This window comes from Urocitellus parryii, chromosome 14 (genome assembly GCF_045843805.1).
Source record: "Urocitellus parryii isolate mUroPar1 chromosome 14, mUroPar1.hap1, whole genome shotgun sequence".
NCBI lineage: Eukaryota > Metazoa > Chordata > Mammalia > Rodentia > Sciuridae > Urocitellus > Urocitellus parryii.
In genome coordinates, this window is record NC_135544.1 from 18,037,088 (window position 1) to 18,054,699 (window position 17,612).

The window sequence follows — 17,612 nt, forward strand, 5'->3', positions numbered from 1 at the left end:
TTAGACAGAAAAAAAAGAAATTAACAGGATACACATAGGAAAAGAACTCAAATTGGCACTATTTGCTGATGATATGATTCTATACCTAGAAGACCCTAAAAGTTTCACGAGAAAACTTCTAGAACTAATAAGTGAATTCAGCAAAGTAGGATATAAAATCAACACCCATAAATCAAACGCATTTCTGTATATCAGTGACAAATCCTCAGAAAGGGAAACGAGGAAAACTACCCCATTTACAATAGCCTCAAAAAAATAAAATACTTGGGAATCAACTTAAAAAAAGAGGAGAAAGATCTATAATGAAAATTACAGAATCCTAAAGAAAGAAATCAAAGAAGACCTTAGAAGTGGAAAGATCTACCTTGCTCTTGGATAGGCAGAATTAATATTATCAAAATGACCAGACTACCAAAAGCACTATACAGACTTAATACAATTCCAATCAAAATCCCAATGACATTCCTCATAGAATTAGGAAAAACCAGTCATGAAATTCATCTGGAAAAATAAAGAGACCCAGAATAACTAAATCAATCCTCAGCAGGAAGAGGGAAGCAGGTGGCATCGCTATACCAGATCCTAAACTATACTACAGAGCAATAATAACAAAAACAGCATGGTACTGGCACCAAAACAGACTGGTAGACCAATGGTACAGAACAGAGGACACAGAGACTAATCCACAAAATTACAATTATCTTATGTTAGACAAAAACACACAGTGGAAAAAAGATAGCCTCTTCAACAAATGGTGCTGGGAAAATTAGAAATCCATATGCAACAAAATGAAATTAAACCCCTCTCACCACACACAAAACTCAATTCAAAATGGATCAAAGACCTAGGAATAAAACCAGAGACCCTGCATCTGATAGGAGAAAAAGTAGGCCCTAATCTCCATCATGTGGGATTAGGCCCCAACTTCCTTAATAAGACTCCTGTGGCACAAGAATTAAAATCAATAATCAATAAATGGGATGGACTCAAATTAAAAAGTTTCTTCTCAGCAAAAGAAACAATATGTGAGGGGAACAGAGAGCCTACATCTTGGAAGCAAATCTTTATCCCTCATACATCAATTAGAACACTAATCTCTAGGATATATAAAGAACTCAAAAAACTAAACTCCCAAAAAACAAATAACCCAATCAATAAATGGACCAAGGACCTGAAGAGACACTTCTCAGATGATGATGTACAATCAATCAACAAATACATGAAAAAATGTTCATCATCACTAGCAATCAGAGAAATGCAAATCAAAACCACTCTAAGATTTCATCTTTCTCCAGTCAGAATGGCAGCTATTATGAAGGCAAACAACAATAAGTGTTGGCGGGGATGTGGGGAAAAAGGTTCACTCATACATTACTGGTGGGACTGCAAATTGGTACAGCCAATATGGAAAGCAGTATGGAGATTTCTTGGAAAATTTGGAATGGAACCACCATTTGACTCAGCTATCCCTCTCCTTGGTCTATAACCAAAGGACTTAAAAACAGCATACTACAGGGACATAGCCACATCAATGTTTATAGCAGCACAATTCACAATAGCTAAACTGTGGAACCAAACTAGATGCCCTTCAGTAGATGAATGGACAAAGAAAATGTGGCATATATACACAATGGAATATTACTCGGCAATAAAAGAGAATAAAATCATGGCATTTGCAGGTAAATGGATGGAGTTAGAGAAGATAATGCTAAGTGAAGTTAGCCAATCCCAAAAAACCAAATGCCGATTGTTTTCTCTAATATAAGGAGGCTGATTCATAGTGGGGTAGGGAGGGGGAGCATGGGAGGAACAGACTAACTCTAGATAGGGCAGAGGGGTGAGATGGGAAGGGAAGTGGCATGGGTTAGAAATGATGGTGGAATGTGATAAACATTATTATCCAAAGTATGTGTATGAAGACACGAATTGGTGTGAATATACTTTGTATACAACCAGAGATATGAAAAATTGTACTCTATATGTGTAATAAGAACTGTAATGCATTCTGCTATCATATATAAATAAAAAAATTTTTAAAAGTCTTCATAATCTAGAGTTTGCAATGTAGTCACAAATGTGACACAAAAGCACAAGCAACAAAAGAAAAAAAGTAGACACTTTAATGATTACCAACATAATTCCATCTATAACCTAACTCCTATTTGCATGTAAAGTAACATATTCCCAGGTTCCCAGGATAAGATGTGGACATTTCTGGGCCATTATTCTGTCTGCCACATATAGTAATCCTCTTTATTCACAGGGTATTGGCCTCAGGACAACCCCTGCACCAAAAAATATCAAAATCCCTGAATAATAAAGTCACTCATATAAAAATGGCATAGTATTTGCATATAAACTACCACCCTTATTATTTAAATCATGTCTTGATTTCTTATAATAATACAATGTAAATGTTATGAAAATAGGTATTACACAATGTGATTTAGGAAATTATGACCAAAAAAAATCTACATGTTCAATAAAGGCAATCCTCCTCCTACCCCTGAACATGCTCAATCTACAATTGTTTGGATCTACAGATGAAGAATCTTTGATGTGGAAAAGTCAACTGAATATATCCCTTCTTATAATCAGAAAAGGTTTTAAAAGCACAACCACATTAAATTTATATAGCATTCCAACATCTCATAATGTCTATAAAATTCCAGCAAGATATTTTTTTAAATATTTTTTTAGTTGTGTAGACCTTTATTTTATTCATTTACTTATACATGGTGCTCAGAATCAAACCCAGTGCCTCACACATGCTAGGCAAGCACTCTACCACTGAGCCACAGCCTCAGCCCCAGCAAGATATTTTTATTTGATAATCAAAGCAATTAAGGTACAGAGAATAATCTGCCCTATAATATGTCCCCAACCAATGTGCTTGCTAATGGGAGATCCAAAGGTAGTCTCCAGATGCTCTGGCTTCTAGTTGATTGCTTTTCATAACTGATGGCAATGGTTCTCAACTACCCTAAAAGCAAAGTTCATCAAGGCTGATAATTCCATATTATATCAGCCCACAAATCAACAAATCAATTAGATTATTTGCCACTTAATTTCATAGATGTATATACACACATGAAAATACATGAATTTATATATATATAAAACTATGTATGCAATATATTATCATAGTGTTTTAACTTTTATTTTTAATCAAGATTTCACCTCAGTGGACATATTACATCTAATTGAATGAATGCAAATTTTACCTGTGTAAGTGATTGAAAGCTGAAGGTATGCCCTTTATTTTCTAAGGGAAAAAAAAGTGGGGGAAGGAGAGAGAATCAATTTAAAAGGGGAAGAACAGGGAAAACTGTTTAATAAGAAGGAATTCCTAAATTGTAAGTGAGAGAAAAAAACTGGCAGAAATCCTATTACATGTTAAATAATTAACTGAAGTTCTGAACAGAGATGGGAAAATGAGAATTACAGCTAATAGCTTTCACTAGTTCATTTAGATAACCAACTTAATTTTAATTATGTTATTAAATGATACTATCTTTACATAGTTTGCCTAATCTTTTCAAATAAGCCAATATGCTTACAGACTTTTAAGAAAAATACCATCAAATCTCATTTTCTCTTGCATTTTCAGTAAATATAAAAGCAACTTAATATCATGTAATAACAGGAAAATTATTTCTAATCATGTTATTTCAACAATAAGCTATTGGGCATATACCATACTGATATTACACTATATATCTCATAGGGATATTACATGAAGATGCTTTACTTGTATTATCTTAATCACCCTAACTAGAAGACATACAATTTTTACCCCTATTTTAATAACAAAAGATGTTAACTCACTCAAAGACCCTGATCTCTGACTTTAACCACTAAGATATAATCCCACTGATCCTAGAAAACATATCTATTTTTTAAGTCCTATTAGATTTTACAAAGCAGTATGAATTTTGGACTTCCACGTAAGATAAAGAGTTAAGATCCCACAAGTCCATATACAAGATAAAGGAAAACAAAAAGTGGTTAAAAGTGTACAGAAAGAAAGCAAGTTAACAGCAGCTTTGTTTCCTAATATAACATCACTTAATACATTCAGCCTTTCTTACTCTCAAAAAGGTGAGGAACTGCTCTCTATTAAGGGAGCTGAAGTTCAATCCTTTTCTTCTAACAGTCTTTGGAAGGTATTCCATTGTGTTCAAGCCTTCAATGTTGTAAATGATTTTCTTTCCCTTTTCTGTAGGCAGCGATTCTCCCCAAACAACTTCAGTATGGCCCCTCTTCAATGTAGCCTATCAATGCAGTATTAAACTCCTTAAGCCTTTTCAACATCTAAATGGGGTTTTCTTCCTTATCATTTAATTATTATTGAGCTCTTCCATTAGTTCTTTTTTCTTTTCCTTCTGGAACTCCTATAACATGTAGAGTTTTAAAACAGTGTTACCTTTTACAGGATTTATCGTTTTCCTCATGATTTTCATGTGTTAACATTTTTGCCTATATTGGGGGATACTTCCCAAATCTGATCTTTAAGGCTACTAATATTGTCTTTATTCATCTATTGAACTTTTGCTTTCAAAAAAATTATTTTGGGGGGACTCCAGAAAGTCTTTTCCATATTAATTTTTAATTAATTTTCCTGAGGGATATTTTAAAATTAGGTACTCATCTGATCCCTTCAATCATCCTAGATATATATGCTAACTATTCTCTCAATCTTCCTCTCCATTTGACATGAGTGGTTATTTTTCATTTAGCTTACCAGGTTTCAGGTCCAGATGTTAGGGTATTCCAAAGTGAGAATCCCAGATGTGTTAGAAAACCATGCCCCATATTATCTTTAGAATTACTTTCCATGGTAGCCAGCAAGCTGTCCTTCCTGGAGGCACAAGAGGAGGCCTCCAAAGGCAATATATTCTGTTCCCTTCACCCTTGAAAATTCCAGAGAATAAGAAGTGGGCAGGTGATATACATGGGAATAGCAGGAAGGCAATGGAAATAGGCAAAAATGTTAACACATGGAAATTGTACAGACAGGAAGGTATAAAACCAATCTTAGAAAACAAGTCTATACGGTAAGTAGAAGAAAGCATAACTGTCTTTTAGTAAGAACTTTATAGCCTGACCACTGCCAACTCTGCAACAAAAAAATCTGATGCTTAGAATGATTCTTTAATATCTCTATAACTTTGTACTCAAAATTCTACATTATAGAATGGAGTGCTGATTGACCAGAGGTCATTACTGACTGCCCAAAGGGTAGAAAGAAGGAATATCTGACTCCACCAGTTTCTGTATTTCTCCCTATTGTGAACATCCATAGTTTCAAATCTCCAAAACTAGGAAAGAAATTGGATACTAGTTAGTGAAAAAGGGAAAAAAAAGAAAGAAACAAATGGCAGATATCCATCATTATTACTTCCAGAATTTATATCAACTGACTGCATGAAAAGTTTACACCTACAATTTGCTTTTAAAACAGTTTCCAAGCATCAGCATTTAGAAAGTCTCAAAAAAAAAAAATCACATTATATATGCAGAAAAGAAAACAGCATTTATTTTAATTTTCTTGAGACTATATTATGAACATAGGGAGAATTTATTAAGTTTTAAAGGCAGAAAGTGTGATTTCTGACATAAATTGGGTTTGTCATAAACAATACAAAAGTATCATAAACATCACTTTAATCAATTTCATGACCTCAGCCTTAAGTAGCTGCTTTAATTATACAAGCACTTAAGTTGGTTTTTAAATAACCTCAGTCTATACTTTCTTATTTTTCATGGTGGCTAAATAGTAGCTTTAAAGGGTTAAAGACTTCTAAATTGGTATTTTTAAGTGTCATTAAAGGATGAACAGAGAGAACCAGGAAATCTATAAAACAGAGTAGTTAAAATTCAAGTTGAGATCTTAGCAATAATGATAACAGCAGCAATTAATACCACTTAATATTTTCTGAGTATGTACAAGATATTCTTCTAAGTACATGTATCTGCTAATCCTCTCAAGAATCCCAGAGAAAGATGTATATATAGTACTCCTATTTTACATATAATAAAACGTGAGAGGTTAAGTAAATAGCCCCTTATCTCACCCACAGCAGAAAACTGATGAGGTGCGGATGTAAGACCAAGCATGTCTTTATGGCAATCTGCCTTAAAGCTCCCCTTAAGCCAATAATAATATTTTCTATTATATTTCACATACAGAGGTGTGATTAATCTTAAGATAATAAGGTATTTCATCATCTAGGCAAAAACCTTTAAAAATCAATTTTGTAGACCAGTCTTTGAAAATTATCAGACTCAAACAAAAAGGAAAACAGGCTTTCAATACTTTTGTTCAGTAGCTAAAAACAGAAATTTTCTTCATAGAAACACTTAAGATTTCTTTTACTATGCTCAAATTCAGTAAGTATTACATAGATGCTATCAGAGATTACAAAGGATTGAGAAAGTTCCTGAAAGGTAAGTATCAGAAAGGTGTACAACCAATCTTGAGTTCCCTATTACACACTTCAATAGCAAGTGTATCTCAAATCTATTTTGATCACAGTTTCACAGGTACTCTTCCCTTTCCCTCAATTCTTATAAGGCCACAAAACTTATAACAAAAGAAGGGCAATATGTGCCACTGCCTACTGAGGACTGTGGGAATTGGGGGCTGCAGGGATCCATTCTTTAAATATTCAAGCACTATACTTAGTCCTATCAACAGAACTTAGATAAAAAATGGTATTTTTTGGGAGGAGGATGTAGAGGAGAAGAATATTAGTTTCAATAATAAATTCAAAGCACTGGTAAAAAAAATTCATAAATATAGGTATAAAAACTTAATACTGAAGTTTAAAAAGGTGAAAATAGTGTAAAATTATGACTAATGACAGATAAAAATCCAATGGATATGACAATAAGATGACACAGAAATAGTGATGACAGGGATGCTAAAAATCTAGTTTAAGTAAGAATAACTATCAAGTTCAACAATAGTGATTACACACAAAAGCAAGTAATTTAAGAAGTTTTGTGGTCAGAAAAAGGATAAGTTCAAGCTTTTCAAGGTAGTCTTATGTAAGAACTTGGCACAGGATATGGCAGAGTTAGTGAGAGGCTTGGGAGGAAATGAGAGGATCAACCCAAAGTAGAAGATGCCAGAGAGCTAGATGGACAGGATGTCCAAAGGTTTATGTCAACAAATGCTGAAGTAACCAAGGATAATGACAGGGAATGTGATAAAGAAGTTGAGCCAGATAAAGCAATAATTTGAGGAAAACTGAAAAATATATGGAGGCTGGAATAGATGTCTATAAGGGGGAAACCACTATTAAGAGGAAGTCTTAATAGTGGTACCACCAGTACATTTTTTTAAAATGTTAACATAAAGACAGTTGTGGCTCAGGGGTAGAGCACTCGCCTAGCATGTGTGAGGCACTGGGTTTCATCCTCAGCACCACATAAAAATAAAATGAAGGCATTGTGTCCATCTACAACAAAAAAATAAACATTTCTTTTAAGAAATAATAATGAATTTCTCATGTGTGAAAAAGAAATACTGAATGGCTATAAATTAAGATAATTTAGATATTTAAAATGGTTGAAAAATTCAATAAGGTTTGAAATCACTTTTTGTAGCTTAAAAATTCTAAGCTTTTAACTACTAGATATAAAACACATAATCAGGAATGGGAAGACTCTGCAGCCAGGTAAGTAATTTGCAAAAAAAAAAAAAAAAAGGGAGGGGGGCTGGGGGCTGGGGCTGTGTCTCAGTGGTAACATGCTCTCCTAGCATGCATGAGGCACTGGGTTCGATCCTCAGCACCACATAAAAATAAATAAAATAAAGACCATCAACAACTAAAACACATAATCAGAGCTTTCCAGTTCTAGTGAAACTGGCTGGTGTTCAATTTTAGTAACTTACAGAAGTTCTTTGGTTCAGTACTAGATGACTTTCTCTGAACCAAGCTATCATATCCAAATATGCCATCTAATTTAGTAAGAATTTATACTTTATAACAGCTCTCATTGATGTAAGGATGGGAAATTTGCAGTCTTTTAATAGCCTATAAATTAATTAAACTTGACAATGGTAATCCATCAAAATTAAGTTCTACACCAGTTGATGTTTGATTTGCATTCGGAGAGCTAATGTTGTGAATTTTGTTCCTAACCAACAACTTTAGATTCCCATCTACTTCCCTTTTGATGGAAAGGAATTCCCAAGCAATAAATCTTCACCTTTTCTGGGGGAACATTATTCATACCACAGTTTAACACACATACACACACACATACACACCCCACAAACAAACACACACACAAAGTAAGCCTTCATTTAAAACTGTACTTTAAATTGGACTTACAATTTAGGTATCATCAAATAATACTTACCAATACAGACATCAATTTTCCCTTTAATAGCAGCTTCATGCAGAGGTGTATAGTTCCAGTTATCCCTGGCATTTGGATCAGCTCCTTGGCACAGCAACAGACTCACAACCTCAGCATGGCCAAAAGAACAGGCATTATGAAGTGGAATGAGACCTCCATCATCACGAGCATGTACATTAGCACCCATCTGTAGTAAGTGTTCCACAACATCCTTCCTTCCAAAACCTAAAAAGAATGTGGAAATGTTTTTATACATTAAATCAATTTTGTAAAAAGAGCCAACAAATATGCACTTAAATAGTCTATACTAAAAAGAGCCAAACAAAATACAAAAAAAAAAAAATATTAGCTCCGCTCAAAAGGATCTTCATTTCACAGAACCAGAACTATGGAAGCTCTTTTAATCACCCACTCATGCAGTTGATTCAAAAAATATTCCTTAATCACTTGGTATGTGGCTGGGCAATTGTGCCAGAAATACCAAAGAATGAGACAAGACTCCTATCCAAAGCACTCACTTTCCTCTCAAGTTTCACAAGGCAAAATTACATGTAGAAAACACATTTCTATATTTCAAAAGGTAAAGATTACTTAAATACTGCCGACAACCAAGGCTAAGATATATCATAATATTCACCATTACATTTTTAGAGAAATTGGAGAGGAATGTAAGTATAACAGAAATAGTCTGGTAACGGGACTCTAAAAAGAAAGATTAAAGATGATGTCAGAATATCTATTATTGAGATAGGAGGGTTAAAATATGTGAAGTAGATGGTTAAATGAAACTATTCAAGCTTGGATTTACTGACTAAAAATATCACCAGGCAGATAAGTGGGAATACAGGCATTTGAGAATATAGAATCAGAACATCAATAATGAAACAGACTGAATTTGAAGAAACCCCCACATCTGAAATTTAGAGCAACGTCCTCATGCTGAGAAACTACACTCCTAAGGCCTGACAGGCACCAAGCAAGCTGAGAGTGGAGGCCTGTAACACAAGGTAACTAAATCTATGTATGTATATTTCCCTTTTGTCTCACTTCCCTACTTGATCTCCTTTAAAAGCTTCATGGGCCTTCAGAGATTTCAAAGATGAAAGTTTTTGAAATAATAAGTGTCTTTTATTTTCCTTCAAAACTGGCTTTGAATAAAACCTATTTTCCTACCAAGCTGAGTGAAGTACCCTAGCCTCTCCTCAAAACCACTGCCAGTACTACTGTCGCCTGGTAACAGAAAGAAGCATCAATTTTCAGACAGAAAAGGGGGAAGGGCCAGGCAGAGTCTGAAGCAAATGCTTAGAAAGGTAGAAAACACCAAGCAGGACAAGAATGAAATCAAGGAGCAAAAATGTTAAGTAAAGTTCAGCATAAGGATTTAGTGAGATCAACAAAGAAGTAAAAAAAATGGCCATTTATAATTTTAGAGTAATTTTAGTACAATGATAAAATCACAAGCTACACTGTAATGAGATATAAAAGAAAATTGCACTTATTATCATCTTATACATGATTTTTTTTCCACCTTATATTTTATTAGGTTTTACTGGCTACATATCACTACCTTCATGCTACTACATACTAGGTAATGTTGTGAGAAAATGGCACCTTACATAATGAAAGTCATATTCTCCTCCACTTTAATGCATACATTAAATAAATGAGAACCATATGAACAATAGTAAGGATAAAGATTTATTTCAAGATATACGCTCCATGCTATCTATAGAAATTCATTCATTCTAGGAAAGCAAGAAGAAAAAGTCCCTAAGATATGTTTCCACAGACATGAATCACAAAGTCAGAATTAGGTTTTCATGGAAAATATCATTCAAATTAAGCTGCAAATTTTGGGTGAAAGATGTCAATTTTTTATTAGTAAATGGAAGTGCATAAATATAGGATGCAAGCTAACGTTATTGTCACAATCCTACTGGGGTTTGCTGGCAGAGCTTTACAGATGTTAGTTCCCTTTGATTCCCCAACTTCCATATCCTTCCTCCCTCTTCCATCACATCCCTGCTCTTCCACTGCACCAAAGACACTTTACTTACCCAGGAAGACAATAACTCTCCTTCCCCATACAGATTTAAATAAACCTTGAGTGAAAACTTACTTTTCCCAACTAGTGCACCAATGTTTGAGAACTAAATTCCTTTCTTCAATGATAATCAAATAAATTTTAAACATAGCTTATCAGTTGGCACTTTTAAAAATACTCATTATAATATCCATAAAGCAAAATAGGAAGGTATGTGTTTATTTTTTCTAAAACTTTTAGATCTACAACATAAAATGAAAGTGGTTAGTATTCGGAAGAAGGGGGTGAAGTAGAACTGTGCTCCAACACTGATGTGATTGTAAACCAGTAGGGACACATTTGAAAAAGCAGCAGTTATCATCAGGCTGAAGCAAATACACCCTCTGATTTATCACTTTTCAATCTTTATCATAAAAAAAAATTCACATATAAACAAAGATTCTGCATCAAGAATATCATAATTACCTACAGGAAATCATGAAAACAATTTAAATGTCCAACAGATGCTTTGTTAAGTAAATGACTGTTAGATTGGACTTACTATTTAGTATCATCAAATAATAATGTGTCATCCTATCTTAAGTGGGACATTACAGAACACTATGAATGTACTCAATGCCACTGAATTTTACACTTAAAAACAATAAGATGATAAATTTTGTTATACACATTCCTCCACAATTTTTTTTTCAAAATCACCAAAAAGTACAAACTATATGTAAGAAAAAAGGATGTTATAGAAAATTTTAAAACATACAAAAGTATTTTTTAGGTTAAAGTCTTCAAGAGTAAAAATATATGAAACAAAATACTGGAGAAAAAAATCATACATGTATTTATAAAAACTATAAATGAATAGAAAAAAAGACAAAATCACTAGAGTGATTGTGATATTTTTCTTTACTTTTTTTTTCTTGTTTTTTTGTTTTTTTGGCATATTCTGAAAGCTAATCCTAGTTGTTATTGCCCTATAAATACTTTCTGCTTATGGTTCATTTTTAAACTGTTTACAATTTGATCTCATACAAGTTTTAATATATCAATCTTTTCTAACATGATTTGTATCTTCTCTACAACCTTTAAGAAATCCTTTCCTATTTCTATCCCATTCCTACATTTTCTACTAGATTACATATGCTCCTATACCTACAATGGAGTTACAACCCAATAAACCCATTTTAAGCTGAAAATATTAAGGCAAAAATCCATTTAATATATCTAAACTACAAAACATTCTAGCTTAGCAACACATTAGAAACTACTGAGTAATGGTTTTTTGTCCTTGTGACTATGTGGCTGATTGGAGCCTCAGCCACTGACCAGCCACCAGGAGAGAGTATTGTACTTCAAGCCCAATAAAAAATAAAATCTCAGAGTTCAAAGATCAGTTTCTACTGATTACTTATAACTTTAGCACCATGCTAAGTCAAAAAACTGCTAAAACAAATCACTAAAAGCTGGGAATCATCTAGACCTATATAATTCTGCTTTCACATTTAGATCTTTCATCTACCTATACTAGATGTGAATTAGAAATCTAATTTTATTTTCCTTTCTTTTCTCTTTGGTGGGTCAGTTTGTTCATTAAAATAACTTTAAGGTAAGTCTAGATATTAGCAGGGCAAATTTCAATCTACTTTGTTGCTCTTAAATAATTATCTTGATTAATATTGCTACTTTATGTTCCATATGAATATTTTCAAGTTCCGCAAAGAAACTTATGTTTTTATTTGTTGTTTTGCTTTGTTTTTTTAAAGTTCAAAGATTAGAATTCTGGAAAGTTGACAAAATTATAACACTGGACTTCCACAAACCCAGGTCTCTATCCTTCTATTTTGTTTTTTCTCTGTTAATATCTTGTACATTTGTCAAAAATCATTGGGTATTTTAAGGTATTTGCTCCTATTGGGATGAAGAGGGCAATAATATGTTAGGAGAGGGGTCAGTGGAGCTAGATCACTCCAAGCCTTAGAGTATACAGCAAAGAGTTTCAATTTAAGTAGGGGTTTGTCAGGTAGCCATATCTGTCCGCTAACTAATGTGGTACCTTTAAAAGAGGAAATGGCAAGTGAGGTCAGAAAGATAACTAAGGGCTTGACTATGTAGGGCCCCTGTATCAGGCAGGAACACATTTAGTTCCAATGACAATGCCCAACTAGGGATTCACTTATCTCACACAACTTGTCTAGACATTGACACACCAGGCTCACAACAAGCAGTTTACTAATAAATGATATTAGGAATCATTTAATAATCTTTCCACTCTGGCATCCTTATCATATGCAAGCTTTCTTCTACTTGCTTATCACCACATGCTGTTATCTCCAATCTTGATATCCAAGTTCCCAGGCAAGAAGCTGAGAAAGGGTAAAGGAAGAAAAGCCTTTCTCTTAAGTCTTTTTTATTATTAAGGAAGCAAAAACCTCTCCAAATACTTCTACCTATATCACATTAGCCAAAAATGTTTGTCATCTGTCCACCTTCAAAAACAGGCTGGAAAGCCAAGTCTTTTAAAGTTCCTTGGGAAACAGGGCTGCCTTGAACAAAATCTAGAATGTTAAAGAAGATGAATTTGGGTGAATAATCAACAGTATCTGCTGCAACATGGTTAAGCCATGGGTAGAAGTTTGGTTTTCATTATACAGGGCCATTTATAAGGGAAATTACCTGATTCTGTTTAAGTCTTAATTAGCTATGTAAAAAACATACTGGAAAAGATCAGGAGCAAAATCAGAGGCACCAGTTAAGAAAAATTCTGCTTACTTGCCTTAGTCTAGCAAGAGTTAATGATGGCTTGGAATAGTAGTGGCAGCATAGATAAGTCAAAGACCACAGAACTGCAGTAGGTTTTTGTAAAAAAACAAGAACAACAGAATCCCAGGATTATAACTTTGGCAAATCAGTTTATGAAGGTATGTTTGGGGAAAGTCAAGATAAGCAGGCCAATAAAAAGCTCACCCTAAAAAACTACTCTTCACCAAATATTAAATTAAGTAACATGATTTGTAAATTTCAGCACATTCTTGCCCCTAAAGAATATATAAGAAGCCAAGCAGAGTGGCTCACTACTGTAATACCAGTGGCTCCAGAGGCTGAGGCAGGAGGACTTCGAGTTCAAAGCCAGCCTCAGCAACAGTGAGGCACTAAGCAACTCAGTAAGACCCCTGTCTCTAATAAAATACAAAATGGGGCTGGGGATGTGGCTCAGAAGTGGAGTGCTGTTGAGAGCCACAGCCAAAGGGGCCCCAGCAAACTTCCAGCTGCCAGCAAACTTCCAGCTGCCGGCTGATGATTGGCTCACAGTGGCCCCAGCAACATCTAGCTGATTGGCTCCTCTGCGGTCATGTTCATTGGGCTGTTTCCCTGCCCTTCAAGCTGCCGGCTGATGATTGGCTCACAGTGGCCCCAGCAACATCTAGCTGATTGGCTCCTCTGCGGTCATGTTCATTGGGCTGTTTCCCTGCCCTTCAGACTACGGAACTGCTCATTGGGGGACTTCTTTGGCTCCGCCCACGTGACCTAGCCAATCGGCCTCAAGAGGAGGAGGATTGTGGGAGGTGGTGGTTGGTGTGTGGAGAGGCTTGTGGAAGCCGGTGGTGGCAGTTGGGCTCTGAGGGTTTTTCCTGAGGAGCTGTTTTGTTTGGCGTTTGTAGTTTTAAAAATAAAGTTTGTTTCTTTTGACAAGTGGCTCCTGAATTGTGCCCAGCCAGACTGCGGCAGAGTGCCCCTGAGTTCAATCCTTGGTACCCACCCACCCCCAAAAAAGTATAAGAAACAATGACAGTATTCCACAAATTCAAACTTAAATATATTATGTTGAAAGAATCATGCTGACACTCAGAAAAATCTAAGTTTATAAGATGGCTTAACTGAAAATACTTCACAATTTTCCTTATTCTAATATTAAATAAAAGGTGACAATTAAGGCCATTTAAAAATATTTCAATGTTCACTGTTATCTATTCTCCAGTTCTGAGTTTGAAAATACAAAGTTGTTTCACTTATCTTCAGCTTTTAAACTTGCCCAAAATTAAAACTTCAAAGAAACAACCTTAGCCAATGTTAAATCTTGTAACTCACAACTACAACTACTAAAATTTAATAAAAAGAGGAAAACCTAAGATACTTTGAGTATTTAAAACTGCTGTTTTTTTTTTTTTTTTAATGGCTGCAAAGTTACAGCTTAAAGACATTTTCCCCCTAATTGGACTGTCAGCAAAGCTGCAAACAATATATATCATTTGAACTGTTAATCCACTGATCTGCCCAATGAGAAAATTTATATCATCTCATATTTTTCAAAATAATTTTCCTTACATATAAAAAGATCTCATTACTCCCCCAAAAAACCTCAAAATAATAAAAAAATGTTTGGAATTGTTTAGGAAAATCACACATACATACACACACACGCACACACACACACACGTCATTTTCCTAACATAGATGGGAAAGATAAAAAGACACTTGGTGATAGATGTAATTTGTTCATTATTGCCTTTAAAAACATTAGGAAAAAACTAGAATACAAAGAATTAGAATAGCCCATTCGCTACATATAGTTACCTCTGCATTAAACATTACCAATCCACTTCCATGCCAAAAGAAAAAACCTCTAAACAGTGTCAAAATTATTTTCAATGAAACAAAATTCAACTGAGACATTTACACTAGAGTTAAGTTATTAAATAACGTTTCTTTCTAGCCAAATGATTCATCATTCACTAACACTAGAAGTGCCAAATATTTGTGAGCATCTCTAGAGGTCTGCTAAACATAGTAATTTATAATTTTGCCAAATTAAAAATGTGAATAACATCTGTACTTGGCTGATGTACAAAAGGCATCTGCAGAATTTCACAGTGGTATACAGAGCAACAGTACCTTCTTTTCTTTACCTTCTAAAGTTCTTTAAGATTTTCAGTTTTATTTCATTTTATGAAATAAAGATATTCTCTAATCTGGGAGTTGGGGAAAGATTTAGGAAATATACACTAACAATATTAAGGCTTTTCTATATCCTGGATTCAATTTAAACAGTCCAACATGCACAAAATCATAGATAACCAGTAACAGGCTTCTGCTTATTTTATAATAAATGTTCTTTGACACACAGAACATTCCACTTAATATTCAAAATCACAATTGCTTCATTTTCTAATTCGTTACAACATATATTAGCTTCTCTGATCATTTGATCAGAAGTCACCGTTAAACAAAGGGAAATATATATCACTGTTGTTTTTACATTAACTATTTAGAAAATAAACTACAAAATGAGTTTTATTGAGGGTGAATAGATTTATCATTTGTTAAAGGTAGAATCTGACCAATTAAGTTTTTCCATCTTATAAAACACGATTTAGAAAGGAAATTTATGCTTACAGGAAAGAGTTAATCAAGTGCATTAAAAAAGACATGCCTTTCCCAAACTCAGTGGAGAAATCACCCAATGGAGAAGCAAAAAAGATAGGATAAGACCCCAGATTCTAGTTTAAAATACCTGGACAGGTGGGCGGGTGGACGAGTGATAAACCAGAAGAAAGCTTTCATTCCTCAACATTGTGACATTTTCCCAAACACTATTGAGGAATATGAAAACAGTACCTCCAGCCCTGTTCCAGACAGTAGAGAGGTAACATCAAGGTAAAACATTGGAAGCTTCCCAGTGAGCAAAGCCCAGGTGAGCTCCCAATTAGGTAATAACAATGAGTGTGACATCAATTAGAAAAGAAGGGCCAGGTAAATCCTGAGCAACCAGGCTAGAGTTGAGAAGAAATTATCATATAGGAACTCTCTACCTGGAAGCATGTCCCTATTTACAACAAACCACCTGAAGGAATAAACCTAGAGCACAGGCTTTCATTGCTCTAAATCCAAACCTGTGTAGAACTTTTCCAAAAGGTGCCTGAAAGGGATAAATAGGAGAGAATGAGAGAAGAGATAGGCAAGAGGGAGGATGGGAGGATAGGAAATACTGTAGAAATAAAGACAGGACTTCTCATAATTAAAGAAAGATGTAAAATTTCACAAGGCCATGCATGGGTTTGATCCCCAGCACTATAGAACAAAACAAGCCTTCGGGTTAATAAGAGTTCATGCAGTACCAAACATAACTGAAAGACACATTACACAATATCAAGAAATATCTAAATCCTTCAGAAAGGAAACAGATCAACTTTTTTTAAAAAATAAAAGGAATCATTGACTGAAGTCAAACTTCTCAATGTTGAGAAAAAGCTTTTCAATGCGTAACTTCATATCTTCATCTCTTACATGTAAGAGTGAAATGAAAACATCAGATGTAAAATCTTGAAGCTGAACAGAAAAAGATCTTAGTTGAAAACACTCAAAAATACTTAATCATGACCAAAAAATTCCATAGTGCATACATGTGCGTATTTATCTATGTGTCGTGAATTAACTCAATAAGAATCTATTGCTGTTTCAAGAAACATTAACCAATAAAAACTAATAAATCATTACAACAAGTGGGTTACAAAGAGTACATAGCAATTCAAACTTAACCAGGTCTGGGTCAGGAAAGCTTCCCTAATGAAGTGATACTGTGAGCTAAGATCTAATGCAGTTAATCAGATAAAAGGATAAAGACAAATATTCCAAAGAGGCCAAGATATATAGTAGATACAAGAGTAAAGGTTAGAAACATTCTATATTCAAGTACCTTTTAAAAATTACATACATATATATATATATATATACACACACACATATATATATTATATATATATATATATATATATAATATATATATTTACTTGTAGGTGGACACAATAACTTTATTTTTATGTGATGCTGAGGATTGAACTCAGTGCCTCATGCAAGCGCTCTACCACTGAGCCCCAGTCCCAGCCCTAAAGTACCTTTTAAAAGAATTTCAGAATAGTTTAGAGACAGGAATAGAGACTGAAAGAGGCAACAATAAAGAAATCAAACTTTCTGCCACAAGAATCATGAAAAAAACAGTATCACCTTTCAAAACTGAAATTTCAGAACTAAAATTCCTTTTTTTTTTTTTTTTTGGTTACTGAGAAGACTGTGACCATTCCCCACCAAAATATCAAATATAAATTTCTGCTATGTGAACTTAGACATAAGAAAACTGCAAAAGTAAATATCTATTTGTATCATCTTAGAAACCAAGGAGAAAGTCCAAAAAGACCTGAAATTCTGC

The 17,612-nt window shown here is 34.2% G+C and overlaps 1 protein-coding gene across 3 annotated transcripts in view; it reads right to left on the bottom strand.

Moving 5' to 3' along the window:
- The window catches only part of Tnks (tankyrase), a 202,420-nt gene that overhangs the window by 169,734 nt on the left and 15,074 nt on the right, over positions 1 to 17,612 (bottom strand). For all 3 annotated transcript variants that reach the window (XM_026402901.2, XM_026402900.2, XM_026402898.2), the window contains exon 2: positions 8,374 to 8,598. In XM_026402901.2, the coding sequence (XP_026258686.2) occupies positions 8,374 to 8,598 (225 nt within the window). The remainder of the gene's footprint in view (positions 1 to 8,373; positions 8,599 to 17,612) is intronic.